Below are 25,248 nucleotides of genomic sequence, written 5' to 3'. Positions count from 1 at the left end.
ATCCCTGACCCAGTTTAAAGAATCCTGGATGTTCTCTTTAAATGCTAATAACTTTAATAGCTTCAGAATTGTTGTCTGAGGAACTGGATAGGATTGTGCTTCACCATTTTTTCTTGTTAGTCCATACACCTGGACCAGCAGGGCCTTGGAATATCTTTATTCTGGAGGAATCCTTGTCTGGAGAGATGTAGCGCAGCTTGAGCACAGTGAAAGCTGGGGGTACTGGTCTCCCAGTACTGAGAGCTTTAACAAGTTGGTATTGTAAGTCAAGTCCCTTCCTACCACAGTTGAAGTCTACATGGTAAGCCTTGAATTGTGGCAGGCATGCTTCTCAACCAATGGGTTTGCAACAGAGATAGTTTGGACCATTTTAGCAATCCATTTTTACCTCTGTTGCCTGGTTATTTTGGCCAAGGTTGAAGATCATGAACTGCACTTTTGAAACAAGGTATTAATAGCTATCTGAGTCTCTCTCTTTCTTTGTGATTGTATACTACATTAGAAATGAAAAGCTTTTTACAAGTTCATGTTAAAAAATAGACCTCTGGGCAAATGTTTAGTCCCACTCTTTTATAGAATCAAATATCACGGAAATGCTGCATTTTTTTCTGCAATGAGAACCACAGTGCAGAGTCTTTCATGCAGGCAGTGAGCACAATGGGCCAGTGGAAGGCAAAGAGGAATCTGCCAGGCAGGGGTGTGAGCACTGAGTCAGTAACCCTCATCCATGCTAAAGGAGAGATTTTTAGAAGCAGAGGATCAGCAAGTTGCTTTCCATATTTTCTCTTTTCCTTTCTTCTTTTTCACCTTTGTGGAGCATAGTAAGCTTGGCTGTCACTTTTGTCTTAAGGTTCTTTACCTTATTTTGTAAGTTCCATGGAGTCTTTAAGAAGGCAATGACATATCCTACTTTAAGCTGCACATGAAGCTGGCCATCAAAGGTGAAACTTTATCTATGTGCAAAAGTGATTCTTACTAAGCTTATATGTTCCTAGATTATATACTTTTCTAATGATTCATTTTCTGTTCACGTTTTCAACACAGTATTTGTAGATGTTTTTTTTTTCCTTCATGTATTTTTCTTCTGGAGCTAATGGTTTAAAGCAGTAGAGCAACTATGCACTGACATATACAAAGAGTAAATTTGATCATTAACCTTGAGCTTGAACATTGTAAACAGCTTACAAAAAAAAAAAAAAAAAAAAAAAAAAAAAAAAAAAAAAAGACTTGCAAATCATTCTTTTAGGTAACTTTTAATCTAAAAACTTTTGTATATTTTTAATGAAACTCATTGTGCACACAGAGTGGCACAACTGAAAAGCAGTTCCAGTGAAATTTGGAATACCATGAAGATTGCAATACTGACTATTTTTCTACATAAGTGTTTCTTTAAAAAATATCTGTCAAAAGTAGAAGTGTTCGTTCCTGCTGAGCCTATATATGGTATTTTGGAAGTGACCAGTACCTAAGAAAAGATGTGATTCTGTTCCAAATGGAACAGAATAAGATAATCAGTCAAGCAAAATGGAAATTTTGCTGTTGGCTAAAAAGCTGAACAGCATTTCTTTTTATGTTAAAGAATCTGCTTTGCTCTTTACTACTTTTTCTTTATTTATCTCATTCTTCTAAAAATACCTGCAAATATTTAATGGAAGAGAGAGAACACAGCACAAATGAATGATTTTCCCAAAATTGCTGAGAATCTGCAGCTTGTAATGGCTGCATCTGAAGTACTTAAGATGTTTGAATATCTCATTCTGAATAAACAGGATTCTAAAACACAAAAATGTAACAAACTTGTGTGAAATATCATTCAGATATCGTTTTCTGCAGTTGTTTGGTATGTCCATGGAAGGTTGTTGGTAATCTTTGCAATACCTGAAATAATTTTGACTCAGAAAGGAACTCAGAGAAAAAAGGCACTGTCAGTGTAAGCTAGATATCACCAAGTGTAATTCTGAAATACAGGATTTTTACACTTTTCACCATCTATTCAGATTTGTTGCAGATTAATTTTAGAATTTTCTTCAAAACAACTGACCATTCTTAAGTATCAATGATGTATTTAACAATTTATCAGAATAAATTGTACATTTTTCTTAACAGTTGTATTGAAAAATGCTTATCCAGGACAATCACAGCATAAGGCCATATTTAACATTTCAAACTTTTTTTAGTGTAAATGACATAAACGTCCCTGGTTTTTGGATGCACTGTGGCACACAAGCACAGACTTTCTCTTTTTTCATTATAGAATTCAAAAGTTTGCCTTCTGTCAGTTCATTGACTTTGCCCCCCACCCCCTTTTGGTTAAGTGGATGTGTGAGAGTCTGTTGGTTTCAGTTTTTTGTTTTGTTTTTTTGGGGGGGTTGGTTTAGTTTGGGGTTTTTTTGTTTGCTTTTTGTTGTTTTTTTTTTTTTATTGTTTCATTATTTCCACGTTTTATTATAAGAAAATCCACAAAGCTATTCTATAGAAAATTATCTAAATATTTTACTATGCTAGAGATTGTAGTTTTATGGGACTCCATCCTTCAGTCAGAAAGTGTAGAATTTTTCTGAATAAAGAGTATTCTAGAGTAAATTGCAGCATGAGATATTTTTCCATCCCATGAATTTTGTAATTATTACTTCAAGAATTATCCAAAATGCTCTTGTCACAGATAATTGCAAAATCTAAATTTTTAGGTAAAGAAAAAGGAAAAAGGAACACATATTTTTAATGTTCCCTTAACACACTTATTATGATAGTCTTTAATTGTGCATTCTCAGATTATGAACTATAAGGGCATAAAACCTTAGATATGTGTGGAGGATTCCATACTACTTAAAAAAATGATTTCTAGTGAATTTATTGCTGTAGAATTATTGTCAAGTATTGACTTTTTCTACTTTCAATCTACTTTATTTTCCTGGTGCATTTTGTACTATGAAGCAGTTAATTACAATGTTGACTCTCGGATTCAAAAACAACCAGCCTCACCTTGTCACTGTTCTTGGCCATCAACTTAAACCTACAATATTTAAGTAAATTTACAAAATCTTTTTCTCCTTAAATACTGCTGACCTAAACTCTCTGAATTCATTGAAATATAGGATTTAAAAAAAAAATTAAAAAAGAAAAAAAAATCAAAGATCCTAAAACATTGCAAATGAAAAAAGACTGAAGCTAATGTTATAGCTGGATGGTTTTTTGTTAGCAGCTGACCTTCTGTTACTAGAAAAAAGAAAGCCATGGCTAGAAGACAGTTTAATAGATGAACAGGCTATATATTGATTTTTCTCCCTCTTCCCTTGTTATGCAATATGATTTCCCTTCCCTTGCAAGGGTTGCTGCCGTACAGGATGGGGCTGGGATCGTGGTCATGGAAGCGTATGGGAATGTGTAGACTAAGGAAGGCTGTCACAGCAGTCAATAAGATCTGAGAGGTGTTGACTAATTGCCTGCTAATTACACAGTAAATTGTCTAATTAAGCTGATGGTTAATTAGGGTATGCTCGCACAGCAGTCTTGTGGAATTTTTGTCTGATGTCTGGGAAGCAGCTTGTGTAATTGGCAAACTGGTAAGGACTGGCAGAGAACACGACTGGGAAGCAGGCTGCCAGTAGATGACAGAATAAGGATACGTTTGCACAAAGGCTGTCATGTGAACACTGAGGGGTTTGTTAGCCTTCCCCAGCTACCTGGCAGTGGGCGCAAGGTGAAATTTAGCTGAAAGCTACTGGAAGCTATAAATAAAACAAGATTTAAGTGCGTAATATTAGGAAAAGCAGAAGCCTGTGCTGTTCTCATGTTCTAGTCAGAATATGAACTCAAGTAAACACAGAATATCAAAATTCTCATGTAAAGGGCTTCACTAAACTGTGTGTTTTGACCATGGCAGTAGTTATTGTACTATGATCTGTTTAGTGAAGTCAGAAAATTATACTGTTTCCCAGGAATCTCTATTAGTGTGTTGATATTGTAAAAGTATAGCTGTTCATAGGTACTCTTGCCAGCCATCATCACCATCATATGTGAGATTCTGAGTCCTCATTAGACATTGCATCCACCCCTGGATGTGACAGCATATGAACAGGTCATAATGATGTTCTGAGTGAGACTTACATGTACTGTGCATAACTGTAATATGATTAGTGAAACTATCTAGATCCCAGATTGTGATCCAGAGCCAGTGGGAACTGTTGGGAGTATTAAACAGTGAGAACCTGGGCAATACAGTACAGACACCAATTCAGCAAAATGTCAAGAAGCTGTGATTGAAATTTGTAATTTAGTGAAATAATGTGGTGTGTTGGCTTTCTTAAACTTAAGTGTAAGCTCCCTGCATAATCAGTGTGACACAATACAGGGCTGGGGCTTCACATGATGCCAAGATTAATTTTGAGCTGTTTCAACAAGATCTAAGGAAATATAGATCTTCTGCGTATCATAAGCTAAACTGAAGAAAGTATGTGTATATGTATTTATTTATGAATGATATAAAATTATATATTGTTTCAGAGGTCCCCATCCTTTTATATTTTACATTTACATAGCATTTGCAATATTAGGGTTTGGGCACAATGAGGTCCTGGAACAAAAAATGAAAACAGAGTGAATTCAAGTTCTGGATTGTTGCTGAAACTGTTGATCTTATTTTCTTTGATTTATTTAATTTTATTCTGTTTAGCTTAAACAGCAAATACAATCTTCTCCCATGGAAATACATTAAAAAAAAGAGAAAAAAAAATAAAATCTGAGGGAGTGAACTGTATTTTCTCTGAATTAATTAAGCCATTTTTACCCCACTTCTACCTCTCTCCACCTTCACAGTTAATAATACCTTGATGTAGCAGTCTCTACATTGTGATTTTTTTATTTATTATTTTTCCTTCAAAAATAAATGAGTAAAATCATAGTGCACTAAGAGCATTCTCACTGTGCCAGTCATCAGACATTGGACTCCAAACACTAACAGAGTGATGCAGAAGGCCTTACAACGTTCTCTGATAAGATTATAACAATGCTTACAATGATGCATCTCTGTGTATATTTACACAGAATAAAATGCTACAATACCCCTAGATCAGATTCTGTGCATTGTTTTATAACATGAAAAAGGTGTAATTCACTGATTTAAGTCAAAACCATACAGAAACCCTACATTCCTAATTTTCTTTCAAATAAGATGAATTTAATTTAAATTTACATGTATGTTTTTCCATATCCATCTGTGATATTTACATGTATGTTTTTCTACATCCATCTGTACATGTACAAACCAAAGCTCTTAAATTCATTTTTCCATACTGTTTTTTAAGGCTTATTCCTTAAAAGTATTGGAGAAACTATTGTTTTTCTCTGTGACAGCACATTCAGGAACAAAGCTCACTTCACCAGCCAACTGCAGGAACTGAAAGCATCCTGTGGAGCCAACATGTTTGCTTTCGTTTTCTATCATGGGGCAGCACAAGGATGTGTTGCTAATGCATTCTCTGAAGACAGAGAAAGGAGTTTAGAAGATAATTGTTACCTAATTATGTCCTTCAAAAGGAATTTCTGGCACATGCTATTACGATTTATGATTTAATAAATCACACAAACATAGAAAAGGATGTTTCTTGTAATTCAGTATCTAGTAAGTGTATGTATGTAAAGCCTTATTACAACATCAAAATCTGTAATACCAAAAAATTGTGTGGCAATAATGCTGCTGTTAAACAGCATCCATTACCAGCTTTTTTGAGAAATAATGTTGTAGGGTTTTTTTAATGTATGAATTTTTCACATGCAGTTGTAGCTGTATTTTACCAAGTATCTGTGCTTTACTGCAGAATTAATCAAAAGTGGGAACAATTCCAAATCTCTCTTAATGCGTTCTTTCCTAAAGCATCTCCATGCTTAAACAATGGAGTCAGAGGAGCCTGTTGTCAGCGTGTTGTTGGTATAATGTTCTGCTTTATTGCTTGCCCTGTGCAGTTCAGGAGGGTTCCTGTTTGCCACACTTTTATTTAATGTGTATATCAAGGCATAGAGAAGGTTTAGTAGAGTGACATTGATTGAAGTGTTTTCAATATGTCGAAACTCAGCTTTGTAACTCTCGGCTGATTTAGCTTGAGTAGTTGATTGCATTATTCAGTGTTTGAGGGAGACTGGGGCATGGTTGAGAGCGTGCTGAGCAAAAGTCAATCCAGACAAGATAGGAGTAATGCTGGGATCGTTAGAGGAAAACATCCAGAGGCTACAGCAAGAGAATTATCTGTCCTTCTGGCTGAGGCATGTAGTTCCATCCCAGGCTGTAGCTGCAACAGCAGATAAGAGCCAGGAGCCTACACCCCTTTTATTTTCTGAACGCAGGCCTTGCTAAGAGTACCCGTGCTTTATATTTCAAGATTAACCTATTCTCAGTGCATTCTATATGGGACTGCATCTGAAATCTGTCCAAATATTGTCAGTGGTGACAAATTTTGTGGCTTGAATGCCACGAAGGGCCTCATCAGGGAATTAAAAATGTGCCCAGCCCTTAGTGGCTGTCTGAGTACACTGGGACAGGGGGAGGTGATGCTGGCACTTCTTCTGAGCGCTGTTGTTGCAAGTGCTTGGAGCTCTCGCCCCAGCGTGAGCTGTAGCAGCCTGAGTCTCTTCACTCCAGCACAAACTTGAACAGCTTGTTTTTCCTCCTTAACTCTGCATGAATTGAGGATATTTGATTCCTACTTGCTACTGGGTTTTTATTAGTATTATTTGGCTTAAGTTTATGTTGCTGCCAAGACCGATATTCTTGGAAGGTCAGTTGATTGCTGTTGCTGTTTAAAGACTGCTAGGACTACTTAGAATAGGTTGTTTCACAAGAAGGCAATGCAGATCTCAAACCCATAAATAAACAAAATATCTTTTCCTGCATTATGGGTGTATTTAAACTCAGACTAATAATTTCAGCTTATATTTGTGAATTTTTGGTTTGATAGGCAGAAATCTTTTGTGTCCTTAGGGAAAGCAGAATATTGGAGTGTATGCTTGAATTTTTGAACTATGTGTTGCTTTTATTATTTTTTTTTTATGTGCCTTTGTCCTTTCTTATTCCAAACTTAAAATCTGTGTTTAACTTGGGCTAAAGGTGAACAAAACTACCAGACAGAAGATTTCTAAAAAAATGTTATTACTGTTTTCTAGAAAGTTTGACTTGGAAGCACAAACTGAATCTTCACTTTAAAATGAAACTGGATGTATCCAAACACATAGTGTTCTTTACTTGAGCAACCTTACCCTCAGAATATCATTTATATTTTCTTTTTCATTCTAACCCTATGGTTGGAGAAGACTTTAAAAGTATATGAAAGAGAGAGTAGGGATATATTTGAGAATAAAGTATTAAAACTATAAATTAAGGAACATAAGTCTAACAACCTGCTTCTTATTCCACTCTCTTCTGTACTTAAAGAGATGCTTTTCTGCTGTAACAAAAATTATTCTTAGTGTGTGTTGGGAGTTGCATACGTATAAATACAGAAATTCTGTCTTGTGATGTATATTTCATTGCTTTTGGGATTATTTTTTATTTGTTTGTTTGTTTGCTTCTTGCATTCTTCCCATAATATAATTTAGAAAATTAGTGCCAGAGAGTGCAAGGATTTTGTGAGGTTTATATTATTAAAATATAACATTTTTCTACACAAAGAGACTATCAGATTTCAAGCTCATCTAAGAATTGCCTGATGGCTGAATTCATGCAGAGGAGAGACTTGCTTCTGTGTCATACATCCTCCATGGGTAGCTTGCTCTGGTTACATTCAAGGGTTCATGTTGCCACCATTCCCCTTCCTTATTTGTTTTCTTTATCTTTTAAGAAGTATTTTGTCAGCCAGCCATTTATGCTCTTAAATGAGCTATTATCACAGACAGTGGACTGTCCATACTTGTTTCTTTTTTGCAGGATACGCTGGACTGCTTCCCATTTCAGATGGAGATGTTGGAACACAACATCGCCTGTATTTTTGTTTTTCCATCTAAAAAACTAGTTCACCGTGTGCTAGCTGGTATTCTAAAGCACGGCATTAGTGCCTGTTTCAAAATAATGTGACTTAATAGCATAATTGAGGATGTAGCATTTGCATTCAGCATGCATGTTTACAGTGAAGTTTCGTGATATAGCTAAGCTCTCATGGACAGAAACATTAAGTGCAATGAAGAAAAACATTTTTTTTCCAAACTGATGGAAATAAGACTTGCTTATTTTAAGACATCTTATGTAAACATAACTGGGGGATGGTAAGCAAACTAGCATTTCTACCCAATCCCTGCCTGTATCTTTTCTGGCTGGAGCTTTCCCCTTTGGTGCCATTAGCATTTTCATTTCAAAAAACGACAGTCTGCAGTGGAAGCAGTAAAAATGTTCAACCTGTGGTTTAAATTATTGATTTTTTTGAATATTGAAGCTGTATTTCAAATGGGTTTTGTTTGAGTTACTTCTGGGTAGAGGGTTCCAGAGGTAATTTGATATCTAAAAGCCTGTGTATTTCAAAGCCATTTCAGTCTTTTGACTTCCTTCAGCTGATCAGCTGATTTGCTGGAATACCTTATTGTCTTCTGAATCGCAGCAAAGAGATAAACTGCAGCTCAAGGTTAGCACGTAAAGTAGCATACAATGCTCTTGGTGATTTATTATGTGTACTCAGTGTCCAATCAACTGACAAAAATAGCTCATTTATTTTTAATGCGGTAACATATCTTCACTTTAAAAAAGGAAAAATCTGAGTTGCTAGTATTCATGACTTGGATGGGGAAAGCTTTGTTATCTGTATCACTAGGTAATGATGTGCAATTAAAATTAGGAGAGTTCATGGTATAGAATCCTGTGTGTGTAAATAAAAAGTAGGTCCATATATTGTCATTAAAAGATTGTGTTATATTACTGCAGAACAGAGTGGCTGCAGTGAGAGAGAAGCCCCTTCTGAAGAATTGAAGGCAGCACTCCTGTTTGCAAATGAATACTTTCACAAAGGGCTGGGTTGTTGATGGGTGTACATGTACAGCAGGTAGGAAGGGGAACCATTCTCAGCATCCTTCTTTTCACTGAGAAAAGCCACAGAAATGTTATTACTGTAATGATGTTCAGATCTGGCATTGAAGCCATTTTGGAGCCCATTGTAGCTGTGAAAATGAAATAATTGCAGGAATGGGCCCAGTTAAGAATTTTTATTGCCACTGCTCACACTAAACATTATAGAATAATTGGATGATTTGGATTAAAAACAGATAGATTTTTTTCCCTTAAGGAGGAAGCAGGTTAAAGTGTACCAAAATAAAAGAATGTTTAACTAAATGATGAATTATGCAAAATCAAAATTATGCAACTTATTCTGCAAATATACATCTATAATGCATATAAGTTTATATAAAATTCTAATACATGAAGATAAGTCATGAATAGGTACATGGCATAAAGTGCTTATATAAGGCTTGATTGGTTTCCGTCCTACAATAACTCAAGTTTCTCTGATTGTAACTTAAGAATTTGTCAAAATTTTGCTGATAACGGGATGCCTCACTTCAGTGTTTTGTACTGTAGTTTACATAATACTATTTAAATACCATAAAGATCACAGTATCTGCTGTATCACTGTGTGCATGAATTAGTCTTACCCTTGCTGTTCCCAGATGTGCAGCAAGGAAGCCTGCTCTGCTCTGTACTCTGCCCAAACCAACGTTAATTGGGGAACGGCTGTCTAAGAGAAACAGAGATGTAAAAAACCCAGATTCCTTCTGCCTCCAAATACAGAAAGATGCAATCCATACCTGCCTAAATACTTTCCTTTTTTTGTACATTAAGATAAGTGAGCATTGAGTATATTGTATAGATTAATCTCCATACCTTGGGATATAACTTTGGGCTGAGAAGAGGACATCAATAATTTATGGCTGTTAGAGAGGAGTGCTGGATCTCTGGTCTGGACCTGTCCTTCAGCCTGATGCAGACTTGGCTTCATTGCTCTTGAGGTGTGATTTGGCACATGTCAATAGGAGCTATATCCTGTACCTCAGTGAAGTTTTGCAGTGTGCTGTGTTTTAAGCTCCAGAGTTCTGTGGTAGGAAAAAGGATGGGAAGACATCTCCTATGTCTTGCTTAGCAGTAATAGAATTATCTCTAGTCAAGGATTTCTTATATTTGCCTGCTAGAACCTCTGGTGAGCATATTTACTTAATGGACAGATCTGAACGATGACTCTAAAGAGTGCTGGGGCTTGGGACCGGTTCTACATTTATTGAGGGAGAATGTGGTCAGCTCAGAATATTTTTTTTCTTGGTGGTGAACAGGAGAATCATCTTGATAGGACTTTCCATGTATCATGGCTACTTTCAGTTTTTACAAAAACATTATAATGAATGTTACTTTTTTCACTCTATTAAATTTGTGCTTTATGTCCCAGAGGGCATTTAGAAGCCAATGGAACGCATTGTTTCCCCGAACATTTAAAAAAATTAATAGGCAATGATTAAACTACTGCCACAAAAACTTCAGGTGAACCTGGAGGAAAGCCAGCCTGAAGACTGAGGCCTCCATGTCTGCCAGTTCAGGTGGGAGTCAAAGCTCAGTCTTTGGCACAAAAATTCTATCTATACTTCAGCAATTCTCTACATGGATTCCTGTCTGTCAGTGAAGTAAAAACACGTGCAAACACTGAATGTTTATTAATTAAGAGGTCATTCTGGAAAACTAGGCTCAGCACAGCAGGCTGGAAATCCTGTTTTGAGGCCTCAAAAGGAAAAATGAATCACTCTAGATTATGGACCGTGTGGTGCCTCCTGTGATGACTGATGGATGAATACACAGTGCTCCCAGAGACTGATAGCAGATCTGGGTATCTGCTCGATAGCAGATCTGGCTCGACAATTCCTGAGTGCTGCCAACCCAGGATCTACATTCCCAAAGACCTCCTCAGGGTCCTTGGAGCAAGATGATGCTCCAAGTTCCATCTCAGCTTTCTTGCCAGAGCTGCACTGCATCCTTATCAACCGTAACATCCTAAGCATTGTTCACTCTGTGATTCAGAGGGTCAGGAGAAACCTGTCAGGCATTACAAAAGTAATAACAAAGTCAGGATGATAGCTTAACTTGGAGTGGAGGATTTGAGATTCTTTGCATGTTGATTGTAGAAAAGTAATTTCAAAAGATGTCAATTATTTGGCTTTTGTTATTTAATTTCAGTTACTTTCATGTCTAAAAAATAAAGTCTAATAGTTTGTATGCAATACTATTATGTTTTGTCCCCATTCTGGTTGCCAATAAAGAGAGGAAAGTACTAGTTTTATTTAATGGATTTTAAAGTAGATGAGACCTCTAACAAATATCAAAATCTATTTTTAAAGTCCCATTTAAAATTTTGTGCTGAATTAAAATTGGTTTGACTCTCTTATGCAATGTTAAAGTGCTGAGTCAAAATTAATGGGGGAATGGGAATGATATGATGATTTGGTTTTCCCCACAATTATGTTATCCAGTTCTATGTATAATCAGGCTTGAAGAATGTTAAGTGGCTCAGCCTTGCAAGTCCTGTTCATATAGAAAGCTTCAGTAGCACTTTTGAATAGGAAATTGTAAAAGTAGTATGTGCAAAAGCAAGTTAACTTTCAAGAGCCAAGGTTATCACAGTATAACATTATGGGTTATCATTAGAATATAAACCAAAATATTCACCTAGATACTGATACTCCTCTGCCTTCCCTGTGCCTATCTGTGTTTTGAAATTGTGTAGTGCCATCTGGAGAATTGTTACTTTGAAAATTATAGTACTAGCTATTTAAATGCCTTCCTAAATAGAATTGGTATAATTTCCTGGAAATTCTCACCCCTGAATATACAAAATAATAATCAGTGTTTATAGTATTTAAATATTGTTAATCCTGATGAAAAAAGGAACAGGCTGCAGGTAGGTACAAGACCTAATATTTAAAGTTCATTCCCAGCAGAAAATTTAAACATGTACTTCAAAGGAGTAATGTTATTCTCCTTTTGACTATGCAATCCAGCAATAATAATATTTTGTATTCTATAGAAATTTAAATACAATTGAGGTGTTATGTGACTCCCCAATGTTGTTTCTTTGTGAAAGGATTTTAACACCTCTTAAAATAGGACTGTATTTAAAGAGTTTTCTTTGTGATTTTTGAAAAAATCATATTTTTCTCTCCTTACAGGGAAGCATTCATTCTCCCTTCCTCCTAGGAGAGCGTAATAGTCTTTATTTACTTATAGCAATCTGGAGTAAAATATTTTAGTGATGGTTCGTAATTTACAAATAGAGTTTTACAAAAAAGCCTCTAGGAACAGCTAGAAATACATTGATTACATGGCTTCCCTATGAGGAAACAGTAATTAAAATTGTATTACAGATTCTATCAAGACGTGTTAATATTTAATTAGGCAATAAGTGAGCTTGATACAGGTGTCCAGAGTTGTTTACAGGAGCTTTGTTAAACAATGTAGTATTATTATGTCTTAAGTAAACTGTTACCTCCTTGCTTTTTTCAGTTGGGAAGTTACATGCTTAATTGGCAGACGTTAGAATTTCTGCATTAGAGTTTTTGCTTATTTAATTTCTATGTCTATATATGGAGAGTAAACTGAGATATGTTGTGGGCTTTAAAAAGAAAAAACAACATTTTCTCATTGTTTGCTGTTTCTGTCAGGAATTTTTTTACAATTATGAAACTTCCTGCTGCTCCCTTATTTGTTCAGTTGAGTACCTTTCACAAGTTTTGATCACCAATTTGATTATCATATTCTCTGACAGCTTCAAGTGGACTAATACTTTTAGATGTCTGTAAAAGAATTAATCTCCTGAGCCAAGCTACGTTGTCATGATCTAAATCCACTGGAGTCTCAAGGCTAAGTATTATAAACAGCATTATTATATTTTAATTAATACGTATTATTTTTTCACTTCTGCGTATGTACACAGCTCCTCAGAAGCCACATCAGAGGAATTTCACTTCAGAATACAGATCAAAAGCTGTAATTTTTAGATATTTTATCAATCTGTGTACTCCTGTTTTATTCCCCACAAATAATTAGTATTGTAGCATTTTGCAGAGTAATAGAATCCAGTCTTGTCATATGAGCATCTGCTCTGGGTTATTCTCCAGGAATGCATTGTCAATAATTTAGAGAGTGAGGTACAGATACAGAATTTATTTTTTTTTAATAAAGCTCATCAGTACCTCCTCCAAGCTACACAAATAATGCTTTGTTGACACAAAGATGTAACTAGTAGAAGAGGAAAACTGAGTTTTTACACAGCTTCAAGATATTCTATCTAGTACCTTATGGACTGCCTATCTTAAATCATTTGACAAGAAGCTGTGGATAGAAAATTTCTGAAGAACTTGCTACTAGATGTTTTTACTTCACGTTTTCTCCATGCTTTATTCTTATTTCTAAATTTCTTTGTTAGCTCAATAATGTATTTTCCTCTTTTTTTTTTTTTTTTCTTTCAAACGTTGGGAGGGCTTTCTCTTGACGTGATTGCTTAACTAAAAAGGAACCATTCATCTATTGGTAGTTTACTACATCAAAACACTGAGATCTAAAAATCACACACCGAAGAAACAGATCCAAAAGGGAATGACTGAATACAGATACTCTTAAAAACTGTAAATCTACTTCTCTCTTCTTCTTTGAGTATAGTTTTTTACCACAATGCAGTTTGACAGCAGAAATTTAATCATGTCCTATTGCTTACACCTTTATCAGAAAACTGATAAAATGTGTTCTCACACTGAACAGTAGCGAGAAATTTTTCAAATGTCCTTCAGGTTTTTTTCCTTTCTCTTCTCTCCCTTGCTCACTTCCCTGTCTCTCCCAGAGAAACTGATACAAAGCTGATGAGAATTTGGATTTTCTCTGAAAACCTCTTTGGTTAAAAGATTAATTTTAACCTTGTGATAAAGATTGCTTTTTGTATTCTGTTGAATATAATATCTAATAATTGTCAAGCCAAAGTGCTGTAGGACATAATACAATTTTTAAATTATCTTTTGTAATTACAATACAGATGAGTTTACATTATAATGTCTAGAAAGCAAGCAAATATGTGAAAAATGAGAAAAAGTATTAAATGTTTTTAATTGGAAAGCATTATGGCTTTGTATTTTAAAAAAAGCTTCTCAGGTGAATAGTTGTAAACAAAGATCAAAACTTCATTTTCTTGTAAAATATGTGACTCAAGTAGAAAATAGATACTTGAACATTTGGCATAAACAATATAGTTGATCTCCCTTTTTTTTTTTTTTTTTTTGTAATTTTGCTCATAATTTATATTGCTTTTGCCTTGTATTTTAATCTCCTGGTTTGTCTTCTGGATCTCTAGTATATAAAATTAGTGCTTCTGGTCAACTCCAGATGTACAAATTAACAAAGATTGGGGAACTGCTGCTTTTTAAGCTGGGGCAGCTGACCATTTTCACTTGACTTGAAATGGGGATTGGATGTTCCAAGATTCTTCTAAGGTAAAGAGAGTAATATTTTATTTTATACTGTAATCTAGTAAAATTATCTAAAAACCTTGAGGTTTTGCTATTTTAGTCATAAATTATGGATAGTGATGGCCTGCTGTCTGAAAACTGTATTGGTAAGAAAGGTTGGGGGCCAAGCAAGCAGCAATGATAAAAGCTTAGGTAGCAATTAAGTTTGATGTTTGTAAATTTTGAAGTTTCTGATGATTTATTCTTGAAGCACTGATCGGATAATATAGAAAACATCAAATACACAGTAACTAAGCCTCTCACTTGTCATTTGTCTTCCACACAATATGAGTGCTTCAGGAGTTTTTCTCCAAAATCCTGAGGCATTGCTTTTTCCCTTATGGGGCTGCAGTCTTCTCCGCTATCTTATTGATTTGGAAAGCTGGCTTACTTGCTTCAGCTGTAGTGTTAAATTGATTTAATAACCACAATTGGGATAGTTTAATGTTGTAAAAACATTTATGAAGTCACAGTCTATTTTTTAAAATTTCGTTTCCATAACTCAGCTTATTCAATGTAAAACTAGAGTAGCATATTAATGAGGATTTACCAAAACTTTGTAGTCCAGACTTTCAGGATATAAGGGACTTTCAGATTTGGGCACTTTCATCTTTGTAAACATGTTACAAGCAGCCATCAAAACCCAGATGAGAATAGTTTTTAAAGTATCCTTTTCCCATCTATAGCCTACTAGATATTCTATATGAAAGTTGAAGATGTGTAATTTATAAGTAACAGCAAGGATCTTTTTCAAGATCTGTTCTGTACTAGTGGAGAGATCAGAATTCTTATGTTTTGAATCTCCAACATGAACAGTCCTGGAAGGCTGATGAAATTATAGATTTTTTCAAATTCAGTTCCTATTTTGGCAAGAGAACTTGAGAAATAATTATGTTACATCATTTTGTCATTATGTGCTATCTGCCTTCAAGAGAAGGAAAGCAATGAAGAGGAAAGAGGGGTAGGTCTTGTTCACAAAAGGAATGAAAAAAAGTAGGTGTCTTTATGGTACTAAATTTCTCATACCTGCTGGTGGAGAGATTAGAGCAGTTTCTGCATGGTAGGACGTTCTCAGATAAGTTTTCCTGCCAAGGTGGTTTCAGTTTTTAAAAAAGACTCCTGTATTAAATGTGGAAAAGAGGAGAAGAGAGTGAAGAAGTGACTCAAAATTTTTGCAGTCATATGGGAAGAATAATGTCTGGCCTCTGGCCTATTGCCTCACTAAAATAAAATGCTGAATACAAGTGTTAAGAATTCAATGGCATTATGTGTAACATAACATTGGTTTGTGCACTGGAAGGTGCCAGTAGCGACATCAAACCTTCCTGGGCAGAAATCATAAGCAAGTTTTCTTGCCTTCCTCCATAAGCCAGTAAGTCTCACTATAAACTGTAAAAGTCCTACTCCAGCAGCTAAGCTCTTAATAGAAAATAATCATGCATGTTTGTACCTGATGGGATGGTTTTGTTAGTGGAGGTCCTTGCTGTGGATTTAGCTTTCTATTAAAAGGAATTTTGCTCAGCTGCAAAAAAATCTGGGCTTGGGGAAATTCAGCAGAGCAAGTCAGAGCTTTGGACCTCAGAAAATAGACCCTGCAGAGGGCATCACACGTCTCAGCTCTGATGGAGGAGAGAAGGTGAGCAACAACTTGCTAAAGATGTATAGGAACAGTGTTGTGTGAAGTGGTATTGTTGCTTCAGCTTCCCCTTGCTTGTTGTGCATGGGTAAAACTCCAGAAGGGGTGATGCTAGATGGCTGAGTCACAGGAGAGGAAAATCATCACAAGACCTTGAATGAGCATTGGCAGGGAATTAGGAGTAGATATCTGTGATGTCATTTGTACCTATGGGGGTGTGCAAACAGCAGTGAGCTAGATTTCCAGAAAACTTTAGCTGCAGCAATATTAGGCAGAAAAGGGCAATGTCTCCTTCTCCTCCATGTTTTTGCTTTGGTGACATAGTCAAATTCTACTTTAACTAGCAGAAACTAGAGAAAAATGAATCTTGAAGTTGGGGGGTTGATTAAAGCATTTAGAAAATAACCTCTAAAAACATTTGCCATGTACTAGATTTTGAAACCTTTAAAGCCATTTCAATACATTTTGAAAATCTGAGGAAAAGGAGTACCTCATCATTTGTATAAATACCTAAATTTTTCAGCTACTAGGTTCTCTTGTTCACGTTAAGAAGGTGATATATTGAATATAGGAAAGCATAATCTTACATTTGGACTTTTTCTACATTGGAGTTTACTTAACTTTAAGTATGCTGTTTTGAGATACTTGACTAAAATTACATTAATAAGGGATTTCTTTAGATTTCTTCTTCACAAAGGATGCTCTGGTGTTTGTATTGACATTTAGTAAGTAGTAACTCTGGGAATGTACAGATACATACTCCACTTAGCAAGTATAATGCCCTCTCTCTAGAAGAAAGAAAGGTCAAATAAATTAACTATAAAGAGTAGTAATCTGGTCATTGTATAAATCTTTTTCTCATATTAATAAAAGCAACTGACAAAGGTCACTCAATTCTATCTACTTTTATAAGTTAAAGACAAGAAAAGCTTAATTTGACATATGCAGTGACTTTTGTTGACTTTGGGGGTCAATGCTGCACAGCAAATCTGTGTCTCATAGAAGCCTCTCAGAGTGAAGAAAACACATTAACACTTGATATAGTCTGATTAAATGCATTTTTAAAATTAAAAAATCTTATTCAAAACCTTAATTGTGCTGCAGATATTTACACTGCAGAACACCTGTACTTGCAGGAGTAAATAGTTGTACAACAAGTTAATATATTAGTTAGAGGTATAGTTAATTATTTTTATTTCTATATCCCAAATATAAATACCTATGTGTTGTCTTAAGCAAATTTATTATTGCAAGTGTTCATTAAAATACAACTAGTTGTAATATTTAGAGGGAAAATGGCAAAAAAAGAGTGCTTCAAGCTCTGCAAATCAATGGAAACACATCAGAGTTTTGATATGTTATTTGCCTAATGTACTTCGTTACTTGAATAGATTGTAGTATACCTTTTGGGAGAATGTTTTTATATATTCACACAACCAACATTTTATGCAATGTTTTTTCCCAAATATTTTCTTTTTTTAGTTTTTTAGGAGACATGATTATGAAATAAAAATATGAACCCAATTAAAGGAGAGCTGCCTTCTTCAGTCCCCTAAAACAATAACTCTGAGAGAGATGGCTTCATTCATTTCTATGGGTCATTAACTTCCACGTCTGCAGATGACAGTGTTTATATTCACTATGTGAATTACTTCTCTGCTGATTAGTTTAGGAGAAATACACAATGAATGAGCTTATCACATGATCCAACACTGTGCTGGACACCCCTCTGAGTCCCTTAAAATTCAAAATGTCCCTGATGCCCAGATGTAGAGGTCTCTCTCTCTCTCTCTCTCAGATTGAATGACATGGTTGTATTTTAGAACACAAAACTGTGGCAATTATTAACTACTAATATGGACAAAGGGAAGCAAAAGAACTTTTTGGGTCATACAGTAAGGCATGGATTGATGAATTGATTAGCAACTCTATTTACATTTATCTGACAAAAAAGTGCTGAGTATTTGTTCTTTAAGATATTGTCTCAAATAATACTCAGTTCTTTAGATCCCCCCGTCACTCCAGAAACAGTGACGGATTCTGTTCCTTTCTGATTTGATGGCATTACAGTGCACTGTGCACCAGTGTCAGGGATCCCAACTGCTTGGCTTCTCTCAGAGTTAATGTTATGGTAGCAGCCCCTTCCTTCCAGCATCGGAGTAACCAAGTGAGAAGTGGTTCACCTGAAAAACAGCTGAAGTCTTTTCTCAGAGTATGCAAATCCCTCTTGGAATAGGACTGAGCAGATTCTGAGTCTGAGTCCTCCTCAGCTGACTCTGCTTTAGCTGCTCTATGAGGAAGGCAGTATCCTCCATCTCCTCTATCACCTGATCATCTCGTTCAGACTTTGAAAGGTTACAGCTACTTTCTGATTTCCATTGTTTTCCTGTTCTCCTGGTCACAGGGTCAACAAGTAGCTGTGTGGGCTGAGGGGGAGAGGCTGTGGTGTCTGCAGCAGTAGCAGCAGCAGGGCTCACTTTCTGAGCAGCAGCAGTGTCTGTGGGTACAGAGGCAGCAGCTGTAGGTACGCTGGCAATGCTGGCAAAACTCATGCTGACAAACTCTGTAGCAGATACACTGGCAAAACTCACAAGTTGTGCCCTTGCGTGAGGGGGAGCGAGAAGCAGCTGCAGAGGCAGTAGTGGGGGTGCTCTCTGTACGAGGTGTGCTCATTCCCCTAATTGTAGTTGTCTTACTTCTCACCAACATATGATAATATATGAGAATACTTACACACACCTGAGAAACTCTGACTACAGCAATCAGGAGATTCAAAACTATAATAAGCATAATGCCATTTAGAATCCAGTGAACTCAGCCCAAGAGTGGTATATTTCCTCAAAAGAAGGCTGAAAATGTAATTACCAACAAAGTTTTTAATCCTTGTATAAAACACCACTGCACCGTGTACTGCACTGTATATTAGTATTGCAGATCATATCATAACTACTTTTCTCAAGCAGCTCTTACAAAACCAAACCACATATTAACACTGATTCCAGCTGCAAAAACACATATCACATACCCTGAATACCAAAGGTACGGCATGACTGGTTTAATCTCCAACCCTGTGAAATTTCCAAAGAAAAAGGTCTGATTCCCACTCAGCAAAACCATATTGGTATCCTCCCACTGGAGCTGGAATTCAAACTATTCAGGCAAATTAGTCAAAATTTAAACTGGACTCGAGCCAATTAGCTCGGACCCCACATTGAGCGCCAATAGATCTGTCACTGTTTAACACTGGCCCAGCAATTAAACCAAATGACAGACCCTCTCTATTAATCCCTCTCTTCTCCCTGATAAAGAAAGAAGAGAGAATAAGGGAGAGAGGCTTATGGGCTGGAAACTAAACTACACAACTTTAATGAAACAGTAATGATAAATAGGAAAAATTACTAAATATATACAAATATACAAGAGATGTAGCTGAAAGCAAAAGTACAAGACAGAAAATTACCTTTATTACCTGCCCAAACCAGGACATATGACTAAAGATTTCAGAGATTAATAGGCCAAATGGGGCCTGATCAACACCCTAGATCTTTTTTTTTTCTTCTTTCTTAGTGTGTTAATTCATTAATCAACAGGAATAGAAATATTTGTGTAATGTGTATTGAATCAATCTCAGGTTATCAGGATAACAGAATTACTCGTAAGCAGAAAAAAGGAATCAAAAAGCAGCAGGATATTGGTGCTTTTATCCATGTAACACCACTTTTTTTAGGTGGTGTCCTAGGCTAGATATGTTTGAGGGATTGATGGCATTCTTTCTGCTGTGCTCTCCAAGGAAAAAGAATGAGCTTTTGAGGCAAAAGAAGAAACACAGTGACTGAAATATTCATGATTCACAGTTGGCCTGTGATTTCATTAGTTGTCACTGTTTCTCTTTGCTTACATTAATTCTCCCAAACCAAGTTATTTTGTGGTAATCTAGTGCTGAATACAGTCTCTCTAAACCCCGAATCTACATTAATTTGCAAGATTCCCCAGAAAACAAAGTAATTTTCTATGGACTATTCTGTGTACTTTTGCCAATAATTTTAGGGTTTTTTTTTTCATACCTTTGTCCTTATTGTGGTCAGATAAGAGCTTTGCAGTCCCCTAGTTACTCATTACTAAAATTCTTCAATCCTTGGTCTTCACACTACATGAAAGCTTAGTGCTGTTGTTCCCAAGGACACTTCATTGCTTCCATTGCATGAGGAGATACGTGATTCATATTGGAGTTTGGGGATAATCTCCTGTTCCTGTATGTGAACCTCTATTTTCAGCTGCATACGGGGACCAAACCAACTCATCTGTCAGGTCATGTCTCTTTAGCAGTCAGGTTTTTTGGAATCAGAAAAAGTTTTAGGTTCAGACAATGAAGTGTTTGACTTGAAGTGGTCAGACTTGCTCCAATATCATTGTTGTCATTTATGCAAGTAGCATTTTTTTACTAATAACAAAAAAGTTGTGTGCATAGCTGGGATAAATGGAAAAGCTGCAGTTTCAGAAAAGAAAAGGAATGATTAGTGCACAATTCCTATGGACAACGAAAATCCATGATTAATTACACCACCAGAGGATGGTCTGTCACAAGCCCTGGGCACTAGAGCACTGTGGCTATTTCAGCTAGTCTGACCTTACCTGCTGTTTTGAAGTCATCAGTAACAATTGGCCAGCCATCAGAAATGCTTCTAGTGAAAGAAGCTATGATACTGTGAAAAGTCACTCCTAAGGCTCAAAGATGGCTAAGCCCAGCCAGTAGATCCTTTGCCTCTCTCCCTGTTTAGCTTTTGTAACCATGGCAGGAAGGTGGTAATGAAGGCAAGTTCTGTGTAGGTATTTCACAGGCATCTCAAAAAGACAATTTTTCGTTTTGTTACTTCTGTGATTTTGTGGTAATATTTGGATTTCAAAGCTGGGAAGGATTTTTGAAGCAGAAGCAGATTGGTCAGAGACAATGAAATGATACAGTGACACAGTGGAGGAGTCCTGAGACAAGGAGACAGTGGAAGCCCCATTCAGAGGAGCAGCCATTGGTTGGCAGGGGTTGGGAGGGAAAGCTCCCTGATCACCAAAGACGATCTCACAAAATCTCAAATAAAATTCAAGAGTGAGGAAATGTAGGCAGAGAGATGTACATTTGTTTACTGTTTCATGTGGCTCTGCGTAGCTCTTGTGATCATTAAAGTGAAGAGTAGCTGCTGTTAAGACAGTTTGCAAAGTCTGTGCATTAACCGATTCAACTTTCTTGGGTCCTGGAGAGATAAATCATCACTCAGATGTCTGCTATGAGAGAGCTCTGGGAAAGAGTGAGTAGAAGCCATGGGGATCTGGCAGCAGTCACAGGGTATGAACAGGGTCTCTGTTCTTAGATGAGAAAAGAGATTGCCTGGAGACCCAGAGCAGATACAAAAACTTCAGAGTGCTTTCACATGGAAGCAGACAGAGGCTTTGTGAGTGTCCCACAAGAATCTAGGCTGTAATATCTCAGTTTTCAAATTCTTACCTGTAGTAAAATGAGAGAACAACAAAACATACGTGTAGCAAGATAACAAACAGTACTGTAGCATTGCCTGGCATATACACATACACAAGTTAGTCATAAAGTAGAAATCAGAGCACATTCATTTTATCATAATTTGCACTGAACCCAAGAATAATAATTCCCAACAACAGACAGGCACTTAGCTCAGGCTTAATGCCACACTGATGTAGCTAGATAGCTTCTGACTGGTTTGGGGCATGAGAAAGGGAAGCTCATGGTCACTTGCAGCATGGTTAAAGTGACTCTTACCTGTTGGTAAAAGACCATGTGCACCCTGTGCTTCCAGGGGTAAGGTTGTATTGCCAGTATTTAGGTAATTGATTTTATTTTATTTTTATTTAATATTTCATATTTTGGCATTCTGAATGATGCAATAGCAGTGGCCTGTATATATGAATAGCTTTCTGGGATGAAGTCAGAGCACAAGCTCCTCTGAGGCAATTTAAAAAGAGTGAAACACTCAAGAGGATAATATGGAACAAACTGATGTAAATGGTTCTTCTGCATAAACTGCAATTTTTGTAATTTGTTTGGGGAATGAGGGGAGTGTGTTTTGCTGTTTGGCTTTAATTTGCATAAACTCAGAAAATGTTCTAAATTATTTTTTCTGAAAATATAACTTAACTATTGAGAGGAAGGCAAAGCTTTTGTAATGAAGAGAAAATATGATGATGGGAAAATTAGGGATTATTGTGATGTCCATGTTCCATGGGCCTGAAAATAGATGAACTGGGGAGATTACTTTTCATCATTTCTACGTATGTTAATGGACATATAATTATCTATCATTATAAAATATTAGTGCATATTTACTGTATAATAAGTAATTTAATTTTATAAGCAAATTATTACCTCAAATTTACATACAATGTGAAGAAAAGTTCCTTTATCCTCTGTAACTGCAGCATTTGGCAGATTCAGGAATAAATAATCTTTTGTGGCAAGGGTATGCCTTATCAAACATATGCAGATCAGTGCTAATTAATGCTAATTAAGGTTTCCTGTCTATCTAGTTGGAAAAATGTCCAAATGTTATGAAATCCAGTTAGTATGCCTATTACCCTAATTGTTTTATATGGGATGATTCTTAATTAAAATATGTAAATTGACCTTAATTGCTATATACTAATGGAGGTTCATGTTATCTCACTAAAAATGGCAAGATGGTGAGGAGGGGTACTTAAATAATTCTGATACATTTGTAAATAAATGACCCTTACTCAAAATTATTTTTAATTGAAAATTGGCAAATGGAACATTTTTGCCATCTATGTTTCTCTTTAGTTTTAAATAAAGTCAGAATTTGCAGTTCTTTGTTAATATAGATATGGTGACATTGCCACTTAATTAAGACTACTAAACAAGTCAACATTTTGTGTGTTTACTGAATGCTTCAAAATTGTTTGCTAACCTGATATTGACCTTCAGAAGTGTCATGCTTTGCAGTATTGGTCTTAATTTTCAGTATTTTTTGCTTTATATTTTGATCTCTCTTAATAATTTAATTTGTGAAGTTTGAGACACTGTTCTGCTTTTGCTGGTATCGGGACCTGTCACCTGGACACTTCATCAGACAGTGCCTCTTTGAACTTCATGTGCTGGTGTAAGACATGGGCTTTGATCCTCTCTGGGGAGGATAATTCCCATGAGTGCTGTTACATTACTGAGACCTAGGTAGGTTTTTACATAAAATCTTGTATGCCCACTGCCCAACACAAAAGCATAATTTAAATGCTTTAAATTTTCTATGGCAGTTTATAGGTGCCCCATACTGCCATTTGCTTGCTAGTTTTCATACCTTTTCACACACACAGAAAACATTTTTGTCACCTGATATAGAGAGTGTAATTAGAGAATCTGCTAATTTAGAGAACTGGTCTATAATTGTGGTTTTTACTCACAATAAAAGTACATTTTATAGATACCTGATATTTTTAAATTTATATTTTCGGTCACAGATCACTGACAATGCTTTACTTTACAAAGTTAATCTGAAAGGTTTCACTGTTTTGCAGGATATTGTAACCAACGTTTCTCCAAGGATTGTGCGTGGAATTACTTCAGGTCCCGTGTATGGCCCAGGCCAAGGCTCTTTTCTTAACATTGAACTGATCAGTGAGAAAACAGCAGCATATTGGTGTAGAAGTATTGCTGAACTTAAGGCTGACTTTCCAAACCATGTAAGTACCACTGTTGTCATAGACATCCCATATATTTATTTAGAATCTTCAGATCATAGACTTGTGAAAACTCATCTGTTTAATATCTATTAAACAGAATGCCAATTGACAAACAAATGTGATATTAAAAACCAGAAAAGTCCATGCAAATAATCTTTATAACAGAACATTCTGTGAAAATACTGTTATACAAACAGAGAATGATTGTGATTTTTTAGTTAGGTTGATGTTTACATTCAAATAGATAATATCAAGGGAAGGAATTGATCCCAGAGTGGATGCTTGTCAATTCTTGCATGAATTATTTTGTGTTTAAGAACATATTTAAAGATGTAACTACAATAATAATTTTCATTGTGAAGTGAATTTGATTATTTGATTATTTTCATTCTTAATGAAAATGTGAAAGCTACTTGTAATATTTTATAAGCAATTGCTGCTTTAGGAGAAAAAAACCCTAAACCCAATATTGAATTAAAGTTAAATTCACTTCATGGAGAGAGTTTTGTTAGAGCCTTCTTGGCTATGGGTAATATCTGTCTAGAATGTTGCAATCCAAGTTAGGAGCAATGATGCCAGGCAGCTGGCATAAATGGTTTTCAGCTACTGTTCTTGTGAATAAGAACTAGGTGGGAAGTAAAATTCACCTCAGTCATTGTCTCAAATGGATAGAGCTAGAAATCCCAAAGCTTACATATCTTCTGTCTTGAAGTTATTAGCTCCATAGTTCAGCTATGAAAAAAATAATTTAACATTCCTGAATATGTTATAGCATAAAGACAGTTTGTTTTTTTTATTCCTGGAGTTTAAGTGTACGCATCATCCATCAAGTATAAAAAATGTTTCAACACACTGTATTGGTAGAAAAAGGTAAGTGCTGTATGTTTAATATCCTATCTTCTCTATGGATGGAGTTGTGTTTATTTGCTGAGGTTTGTCTCACTTTACTGCACTTGGGCTTCATAATAGTAAAAGTGTGAACCATATTATCTGATTTTTATTTTAACATCCTTTGCCAAAGTTCTGGATATTGCCTGCAGTTAGACTGTTAGCCATTTCTGCTGTGGGAATAGTCTCCCATTGCAGTTCTTACCAAAAATCTATTGCAGCATTTTGTACTTGAGACCAAACCTTTCTCTTCTGTCAGGAAAAGCACTAGCAACAATTTTTAAAGGAAAATTTGAATTTTCTGAGGCCTAGCCTCTTGTGTGGGATGGAGAAGTCCCACTCTTGCTTAGTTCCCAGGGCGAGCATCTTCTGATCATCTCCAACCATACAAGTTATTACTTTGAGAATGTGAATTCAGCTCCTGCATGTTGACTGTGGGTGCTGCTGAGGCATCCTTAAGGCTGTTAATGCCTGCATGAGCATGGGGAAAACAGCATTAGTGGTAG

The 25,248-nt window shown here is 36.0% G+C and overlaps 1 protein-coding gene across 19 annotated transcripts in view; it reads left to right on the top strand.

Moving 5' to 3' along the window:
* DPYD (dihydropyrimidine dehydrogenase) overlaps positions 1 to 25,248 on the top strand; it is a 344,906-nt gene that overhangs the window by 192,846 nt on the left and 126,812 nt on the right. For 15 of the 19 annotated variants that reach the window (XM_071750810.1, XM_071750811.1, XM_071750816.1 and 12 more), the window contains one exon: positions 23,690 to 23,854. The exons of the other annotated variants lie outside the window; for them this stretch is intronic. In XM_071750810.1, the coding sequence (XP_071606911.1) occupies positions 23,690 to 23,854 (165 nt within the window). The remainder of the gene's footprint in view (positions 1 to 23,689; positions 23,855 to 25,248) is intronic. 19 annotated transcript variants of the gene reach the window in all.

The sequence above is a fragment of the Heliangelus exortis genome, chromosome 8, assembly GCF_036169615.1.
Source record: "Heliangelus exortis chromosome 8, bHelExo1.hap1, whole genome shotgun sequence".
NCBI lineage: Eukaryota > Metazoa > Chordata > Aves > Apodiformes > Trochilidae > Heliangelus > Heliangelus exortis.
Note: the sequence above shows the minus strand (reverse complement) of the source record. Positions and strands in the feature narration are given on the sequence as shown.